General features: G+C 57.8%; 1 protein-coding gene across 2 annotated transcripts; it reads right to left on the bottom strand.

The window, feature by feature from the left end:
- Positions 1–843: 843 nt before the first annotated feature.
- Positions 844–7,950, bottom strand: CNP (2',3'-cyclic nucleotide 3' phosphodiesterase). Of its 2 annotated transcripts, none has more exons than XM_061144011.1 (4): positions 7,811–7,950; positions 5,912–6,581; positions 3,753–3,892; positions 844–2,308 (listed from the first exon to the last, which is right to left on the bottom strand). In XM_061144011.1, the coding sequence occupies exons 1-4, from the start codon at positions 7,811–7,813 to the stop codon at positions 1,859–1,861; spliced, it is 1,263 nt and encodes a 420-aa protein (XP_060999994.1). In that variant the 5' UTR covers positions 7,814–7,950; the 3' UTR covers positions 844–1,858. The 2 variants fall into 2 exon arrangements, with proteins under 2 accessions (XP_060999994.1, XP_060999995.1); XM_061144012.1 differs by lacking the exon at positions 7,811–7,950 and adding an exon at positions 7,677–7,722.
- Between the last annotated feature and the right edge of the window lie 749 nt (positions 7,951–8,699).

The raw sequence follows: 8,699 nt of genomic DNA, 5'->3' as shown, positions 1-8,699 counted from the left end.
TGGCAACAAAGACAAAATCCTGCCTCCCTGACCCTCAGACCCTTCCCAAGTGGGACAGGCAGCTCCTGGGCCAAGTGGTATGGGTGCTGACATCAGCTCATTAGCTGGAATTCTTAGTAAACGCCCCTAGCCTTCACACGTGTCCCTTCATGGAAGGCAAGCAGGGGCAGAAAGCAGTGGCGTTTGTCATGCTGTTCATGTCAAGCTTCGTGTTTGTGGTGAATCATCTCAGGACATCCAGGCAGACACTTGAGGCTTTGGCTGAAGCTCCGATTTTTGGTGCTCTGGTTAAGTAGAGATGGCTGGGTAAAGACCTTGGCCCAAACAGCCAACTACTTCTCTTCCTTCTGAGCCTCGGCCCCTTTCTTTTCAGTCTTGTCCCTTCAATGCCAAGACCATGGTGAAATGCTGACTGCATTAGGCCTGGGAAGTTCCCATGTAGCCAACCAGGCCTCTGTTAGCCTGGAAGAGATTCCTGAGGGTCAGCTCTTCCCTTGTGTTTCAAGTGGCATTGACCTGAGGGTGCCCTCCCTGGATAACTCCGGGTCTTGCTGAGGTCCTTCCGATTGGATTGGCTGGGCGCACCTGGGGGCCTGTGCCCAGTGTCTGCTCTGTGCTACGTGTCCCTGCTGTCTGGGCGCCTCCAAGGCCAGCCTCCCTCTCTCCTGCTTCCTGATGAAAGCCAACACTGTTCAGCTGCCCAGCCTCGCCACAGCTGTGCCCAGCCCGCAGAGGGGAGACAGGACCGATGGCCCCAAGCTGGGGGACAAAGGCAGTCCTAAGGCACCCTGCCCTCGCCCCAGGGAAGACTGAGCGGGCCCCAGGAGGAGAGAGATGCACGCATCTAGGATTAACATGATTTATTTCATTATCAGTCTTACAAGTTGCTGAGGCTGGGCAAAGCCAGGAGAGTAACTTCAGTCCAGGCACTTCTGTCGAGTGACAGCCTGATTAGCAAGGCCGTTACTGAGCGGAGGGCAGTGGAGGGCACCCCAGGAACCCCAGCTCCTAGAGCAGTGTTAAAACCCCTCCTTCCAGAGGCACCGGATAGGGCTTGGCCCATGACAGCCAGGGGCCACTCCACTGGCTTTTGGTGCCCACTGACCCCTTTTAGCAGAGACACAAAGGCCTCCAGAGGCACCAAGGAGGCAGGATAGGCTGGGCAGACGGCAATACTGGTGCTTTCCCACCAAGGCTCTGTCTCTGGCCTTGATCCCCACCGACACAGCAGGGCCACACTGCTGGAAGGACGGCAGCCCATCCCTTTCCCCGGGTGAGACCTGCAGCCAGCCTGGGGTGTGGCTGCTGCCTACTCTGTTTTCTCCCCTAGTTGTCAAACTGTTACCTAGTTACAGTGTGAGGAGGGGAAGGTAAACCCTTTCTCTACCCTGGAAAATACTACACCAATTAGGAAATGGGTTCAAAACCCAGGGATCCTCCCATCTCAAATCCACCACTAGTTTTTTGTGGCTGGTGACCAACCACTCCATGAGTACTTGCAGTGCTGGGGTGTCCCTCCCCACTAGCCAGCCTTGTGTGGGGCAGTGGGCCTGGGGGCCCGGTAACTAGAAGCAGGGCTTGGGGTCGCGGCTCCAGTCCAGGCCAAACTTGGCCCAGCCTGTTTCAACTGTGGTCCAGGTTCCTAAGTGACGCCTACCCACCCCCTTGTGTTGAAAGCTTGAGCGTTAGAGGGGGAGGGGGTAGGTAGGAAAAGAGAGTAGTTATTTTACAAGTTTTCAAAAATTACAGGAAAGTTAACTTTGAGTAAAAAATAAAAAAGAATCAAAAGATCAAGCAGAGGGATGCTCCCCTCCCCGCCCACTTCCCGTGTAAAGAAGGGGCAGGTGGCCCGGGACGCTCAGATGATGGTACAGGACTGGAGGGATCCACCCTTGCGGCCGCTGCGTATGGGCACGGCCTTGCCCTTCCCGTAGTACCCCGTAAAGATGGCCCTGACCTCCATCTTCTTGGCCAGGCTCAGCATCCAGCGCCCGCTGCCCAGGGAGTACAGCTTGCCCCGGCTGAGCTCACCCACCTCCTCGCCGCGGCTGCCCCCCTTCTCCTGCCGCACAATCTCTAGCAGGTCAATGCCCGTCTGCACGGCCTCCACGTCGCCCGCGCAGCCCAAGGTGATGTGTGCGCGGCTGCCCCGTGGCAGGTTGTCAGAGGGGGACAGCTTGTCCACGTCGCTCGGCCACAAGGCCAGCTCCTGCTCGCTCAGCTCTACCCTGGCTCCCGTCGTCTTGGGTGTCACGAAGAGGGCCGAGATGGTCAGCATGAAGGCCTTGCCGTAGGATTTCTTCACTACCTACAGAGGGGGAGAGGGCAGAGGACCGAGCTAGAGGTGGTGGCGGTGACAGAGGGACAGTGAGCGCCACAAGCAGAGAGCCTGGTGCCGGGTGGACGTCTTCCCACCGACACTGGCAGGTTGCTTTAAAAGCCAGCGGTGCCAGAGGCAGGAGAGCGCAGGGGTGAGCGACGCCAGGCTTCCTGAGGTCAGGCCTGGGCTCCCCACCCACGAGCTGCAAGGCTCATTCACCTGTAAGAGAGGGCTGATGCTGAACCTTCCTCAGGGTGAGGACTGAGGACCTGGCAAGGGCTGCTGTGATTACTACTCGACTCAACCCATAAAAGCACCCTGGTATCCAGACAGTATCCTGGAGGGCGGGGCGAGGGCAGAAACAAAGGCCTTTGATCAAAATCGACTCCATACACTGTGGCTTATGGTATACCTGATTCTCAGAAAGCCCATCTCTCCCATTTTGACCATAAAAAACTTCCCTATCTTGCTCATGACCCCTCATCCCAACAGCGTCTACTGTGTGCGTGAACATGTGCTCAGTCATGCCCTATTCTATGCGACCCCGCGCACTGCAGCCCGCCAGGCTCCTGTCCATGGGATTCTCCAGGCAAGAATACTGGAGTGGGTTGCCATTCCCTTCTCTAGGGGATCTTCCCGACCCAGGGATTGAACCTGAGTCTCTTGCCCTGCAGGCAGATTCTTTACTACTGAGCCACCTGGGAGGCCCTGTCTGGCAGTTAACAGGTGCTTAGTAAATCTTGCTAAATGAATGGACAGTTAGAGGTGGGAGTCAAAGTGTGTGCTGCCTGTTCATTCATGCAACTGTGGGAGGCCTAGGGATACAAGGTGAACCACACTGCTGCCCTCGGAAAGCTTCCATTCGTGTGGGAGGAGACCACTGAACAAGTAAGTAAAATGGCTGTTAAACTAGGCAGAGAAGTGAGAGAGCTGGCAGAGGGTCAGGGACAGCCTTCCTGCAGAGGCAACCTGAAGGAGGCTGGGGTCAGCCAGGTGCACCAGGGCGTCACGCCAGGTGGTTAAGGATCCCATGTGAGTAGGTAGGAGATGGGGGTAGCCTGCAGGCAGGGAAGGGGCTGGTACCCCTAAGCCAATAAGCCTTTCTAACACTTGACACTCCCCATTCCGGGGCACTACCAGGCCTCAGACTTGGGACAGGGACTTCAGAGCACCAGTCTCCTGGGCCTAAGGGACTTCTAGCCTTTGGAACCGAACACAGGCTTAGAAGCCAGCATTCCCTGAGCATCTGCAGAAGGGGCAGGCCCTGGGGTGACAGCAAAAGCTGGCGGCACTGCCTAGCGGGGCCACTGAGCTTGGTACCACTCAGGCTGCAGAAGCATAAGCTGGGACAAACTCCACTTTTCCTGAGAGGCTGTCTCCAAGAGGGCCCTGCCCACTCCCCGTTTCAGCCAGCTTCCTGGGGAGCACTCACATCTTGCTGGGCATACTCCTCTGCCCCAGCGGCCTTCCCGTAGTCACAGAACTTGGTTGTGCAGTGCAGCACGCCCGGTGGTCTCTTTCCGAAGTAGGTGAGCAGTTCAATCTTCTCCCTGGGCTCATCCCCAGAGACAACTGTGGGGGGAGAGAGAGGGTGGTCAGGGCGGGAGAGTAGAGGCATCGCCGCAGCTATCACCAAGAGCTTGAGCTTAAATTTGCAATCCACTGTAACTGAGCAATCTACTACCATTCATGTTGGGCAAATTAATAGCAACTCTAGTGCTATGAAAAGGTGTTTTAAGTTCCCTGCTTTTTGTTCTGCAAATTTTTACATCTCTTACCCAGACTTGAAAACTAAGGCACTTGTAACCCAGGGGAAGGCAGCATAAGCCAAGGGAATCTGAGCTTCAACAGAGCTACACATCTGAAAAAACAGGGAAGCAGGTCATGAAAAGGGGGCTAGAAAGAAAAAAGAGGAGGGGAACTGTATGGTTTAATGGAAGGAGCCAGAAAGAGCATAACATCCAGCCCACTTCTAAGCTGTTGGACGTGGGGCAAGTGAGTAACTCTCATCTGTCAATCAGATAGGATAGGAGGTGACCACCCAGATAACTATCAGTCATGACCTATTTCACTTGGGGTCCCTGGAACAAGAAACAGCTGGTCACTGGAACAACAGGTAGCCTACAGCCTCCTTTGGTGGATGAGAGGCTATAATGGGTCTTAGAAAGTAGTGGGTACAGGAAGGGTCTTAAAAGATAATGGGATAACCTTAAGGCTAGTTTCTCAGTCACTAGGCTTTTCCTGTTAACTCCCAGGGTTGAGTCCCTCAGGATGTAGCGCACCCTCCACAGGGCAGGGAGACCGCCACTCAGAGGGCAGGCCTTGTTTGTGGTCCATTACAGTTCTCCTCCGCTGTCCTATGCAGAGGGACACCAGGTTGTTTTGGTTTTTTGGCCACGCCGTGGGGCATGTGGGATCTTAATTCTGAGACCAGGGATTGAACCCATGCCCCCTGCAATGCAAACGCGGGATCTTAACCACTGGATCTCCAGGAAGCTGAGGGTCCCAGTTTTTAATGATAAATGCAGCTTCAAGGGGCAGTCACTCTACAGGGCAGAACCAGTGCTAACCAGGAGCCCTGCCTCGGGCACGTCTCTGTGACGCTACTCATAGGCGCAGGGCTCATACCAGGTGGTGCAAGCATCCTGGTTTCCCGCTTTCTCAGCATTCGAATTTTAGGAGCTGAGAAAAGTCCTCGGAGAACATATACAGGCACAACTCACCTCTGACAACCCAAAGAAACACAGGTGGGACTATTTCAAGTCTAAAATTGAGGGGTGGGGGGGGGGGGGGACTAGGAATGCATTAAAGGAAGAAGAGATGATTAGTGGGAGTGGGTGACATGTCCCCAACAGATCCCTGGAGAAGAGCCACTGGGGGGCCTTCCCTATCCCAAATCTCCCCTCTCCGTGGAGCAAACAGCAGGAGGGCACGCTGGTCCGACCCAGTAAGGGAAGGCTCCTCTAGAGGCGATAGAGTCTAGGGCTCTCATGACAGCTTTGGGCAAACCCCACATCCGTTCTGTGCATTTCCCATCTGCAAAAACGAGGTTGGACTCTAGGCATGAGACTGTTCTCTGGAGCTGTGCAATGCCACAGGAGGTGCGCTGGCTGGCTCAGGGCCTGGGAACCGTCCCCACTGGCGTTAACAGTAGTCCTAGTAGTAAGTTCTCTGCAGTTTAGGACTCCATGGCATATTGTATTTTAGAAAATGGTTCTGCGGCTAAAAATGAGTTTGAAAACATTGGACCAGACTCTCCCTCCAGGGTTCTATGAAACGTTGATGTACTTCCTAGTATGACAGTATGCAATTTGCTCTCCGACCTCTAAGACAGGGTCGGTGGTCTAGCTCCAGGCTGGGAGAGGGTAGCTGGGGAGACAGTGAGAGGGCAAGTCCCTGGCGAAAACCTCTCCCAGGTCCCACTGACTGTGCACCACCCCCAGGAGACCTCTGCCAGCACCAGGTGAGCCCCCCTGCATCCCCCAAGAGCTTGGAAAACAATGGTCCTGGGCACGCAGCACCCTACGCCCAGCAAACGAGGGGGCTCACGAATAAGGCTGAGTGCCCCCACCCATACACCCCGCCACCTACAGTGTCGCAGCTCCTTCTTGAAGGCCTTGTGGTTGCCCAGCTCCTCCAGGAAGGTCTGGCCAGTTTTGCGGAGGGCCTCGGAACTCTTCTTGGTCAGGAACCAGCCGAAGTAGAGGGGCAGGAAGTCCTTCTCCAGCCCAGGCTTCAGCTTCTTCAGATCGTCTGCTGACAGCTGCCACTGGTTCTTCTCCTTGAGCTGGGCACAGTCCAGCCGCCAGGCCGTCTTGGGCTCCACCAGCACCACCTGGTACTGGTACTGGTCAGCCAGCTCAAAGAGCTGCTCCAGCCGCTCCCGCTCGTGGTTGGTATCATCCAGCACCAGGATCCGGACGTCCCGGCGACAGTAGGCAGCCAGGTCCTCGTCCAGCCGCTTGTACTCCTCGGAGAAGGCCCCCCGGGCACCGGGGGTGATCTTGTAGCTGTCGGCAGACACCATCTTGGTGCCATCCCGGTACCTGTCCACAATGGACCGGGCCAGCGTGGACTTGCCGCTCCCAGGCAGGCCTCGCAGGATGAAGAGCGTCTTGCAATCCTGCAGCGTGGCCACCGTCTCCTCATCCTGCAGAAAGGGAAACTGCAGCTCCGGCTTGTCCTTGGCCCCTGAGGATGACATTTTGCGGAAGAAGACCTTGGGCAGGAACGTCTGGCTCTTTCGGGAGAAGCCTCTACTCTGTGAGGAGGGGAAGACAGGCGTCAGCCAGGTCACGCAGGGCCGCCCCACCAGCCTCACCTCTTCCTCTCAGGCCTGGCCTTATCCAGGAATCCCCCCACTCCAGGCACCCCGGCCCTTGATTGACAGGCACCCCCCGGGGTCGTGGGCACCTTCCCAAGCCGTGCGGTGCTAGACGGTCTCTCCTAGGTCCTTGGGACCTGAGGGCTTCTGGCTGTACAGTATGAAGAGAGGGCTGTCTGGGCAGCCCCAAACTCTTCCCTCTAGAGAGAACCAGAGCCTCAAGGATCACCCACTGCGGCCACCTTGAAAGGAAAACTGCTGGGAAGTGCCTGCAGGAGAGAGCCTGAAGCCTGCGTTTCTAGAAGCAAAGCCTAACTTTATATTCCTGGCCTCTATTAAGGATGACCTCTTTGGAGGTGGGGGGCTCTATGTCTGGGTAAAACCACAGCTGCCCTGGCCCCTGAGCGCACCGAGGAGGGTGGGGGTGGAGAAGGGTCACCCGAAGACCGCCTCCCTTCCCCCAACAATGCCAGCAACAGATAATACTCTCTTGTCTGGGATGGGGGGACAATGGTCCCACAGAAGGGCTGGTGGGGGGCTGGGCCGGAGAGCGCCGGACAAAGGGCTGTATTCAGCACAGCCTGCCACCTCCTCCTCGGCCCTGGGCCCCCCACAAAGTCGCGGTCTTTGTGCCTGCCCCAGGACTGGGCGGTACAGGGCACCTGCGTCGGAGTCTAGCTCTGCGCACCCCTTGCTGTGTGTTAGCAGCACCTCTCTGAGCCACTTGTTTTCCTGCCTGCGCAAAGCCACAGGCAGCGACACTTTTTACTGTAAAGCCCCTTTTCCTCTAAGCCGCGAGGCCCCGCCTCCCGCCAGCACCCAGACAGCTCAGCAGGCGCACATTATCTCAGCGAGGCCCAGGGCAGGCAGGCGGTGCCGAATGCCCGCCCAGCGCCGGGCCCAGGGCCTGCTACCCCGGACCACCCACCACCCGGATGTGCGCCGGGGGAGTTGCTTCTGCGGCTCGATTCCCTAATTCCCTTCTTTCTCCAGCGTCATCCCCACTCCCCATTCTCCCCGCGCGGTCCCTACCTCAGCCGAGAAAGTCCCGACTCAACTACGGAACCTCGAGTCCTTATTTGCATGCCACTTCCTCCCGCCCTCCCCGCAAGTCCCCCAACGCTCATCGTTTTCCGTTAGGGTCCCAGCCCAGCCCTCCCGCTCACCATGATGAGCAGGGGTCGCCGCCGCCGTCGCCGCCTTCGCAGCACTAGCTCTCCGGGGCCGCCCGCCTGCGCGGAGGGACACGGAGTCCAGCGGTGGCGCGAATCCACGCGCGGCCGCCTTACATAGCCCGGGGCGGGCCGGGGGCGGGGCGCGCGCGGGCGGGGCGGGGGCGGGCCGGGGGCGGGCCGGGGGCGGGCCGGGGGCGGGGCGCGCGCGGGCGGGGCGGGGACGGGCCGGGGGCGGGCCGGGGGCGGGGGCGGGGCGGGCGGGGACGGGGCGGGGGCGGGGCGGGCCGGGCCGGGCCGGGCCGGCCCCCTCTGCGCAGGCTCTGCGGATCGAAACTCCACGCTCACTTGGCCCCGGGAGGAAGCGGCGGAGCGCTGCGCCCCGCCCCCTGCCTGCGAGCCCGCCCTGGGGCAGCACCTGTTTGGAGGCGCCTGTGCGGGGGCGGGGTATGGGGGCTGGGGAGGGGGGGGAGCTTGGCCTCTTTCTTGCACCTGGTAATGATGAACTCGGCAAAGAGGCAAGCAGGCACCCCTCCCTCCCTGGCCCAGTGTAGAGATTAGATTTGAGGCAGGATCGTGCGAGTGCGAAGGCGAATCCTGTCTTTCTTTAAAATTTTGGTATTTTACTCATCATCAGGCTGTTTATTTTAAAAATATTCACAACCTGAAAGGTGAGAGTTATGTTTTATTCCGCGGGAATTTTTAGCATTTCAAGCCAGGGAGATAGTTTCTCAAGTGACCCTGAGAAAACTGCTCTGAGGAGGCGAGGGTAGGAGCTGCATTATATAGAAGTTTTCCAACAAAGGGTAGTCTGAAGGTGGAAAAGATTATTGTTGAAGAAAACCAGATATCCCAAGTTAAGGAAGTTAGAGCTTTTCTATGT

Source organism: Dama dama, chromosome 5 (genome assembly GCF_033118175.1).
Source record: "Dama dama isolate Ldn47 chromosome 5, ASM3311817v1, whole genome shotgun sequence".
Taxonomy (NCBI): Eukaryota; Metazoa; Chordata; class Mammalia; order Artiodactyla; family Cervidae; genus Dama; species Dama dama.
Note: the sequence above shows the minus strand (reverse complement) of the source record. Positions and strands in the feature narration are given on the sequence as shown.

Bases quoted from the DNA above. Each gene is read 5' to 3' on its own strand.
- CNP (XM_061144011.1), bottom strand. The intron at 3,893-5,911 runs GTAGGTGGCGGG...CTCCCCCCACAG, and splicing joins CAAGAAGGAGCTGCGACACT to TTGTCTCTGGGGATGAGCCC. The intron at 2,309-3,752 runs GTGAGTGCTCCC...CCCCCTCTGTAG, and splicing joins AGGAGTATGCCCAGCAAGAT to GTAGTGAAGAAATCCTACGG.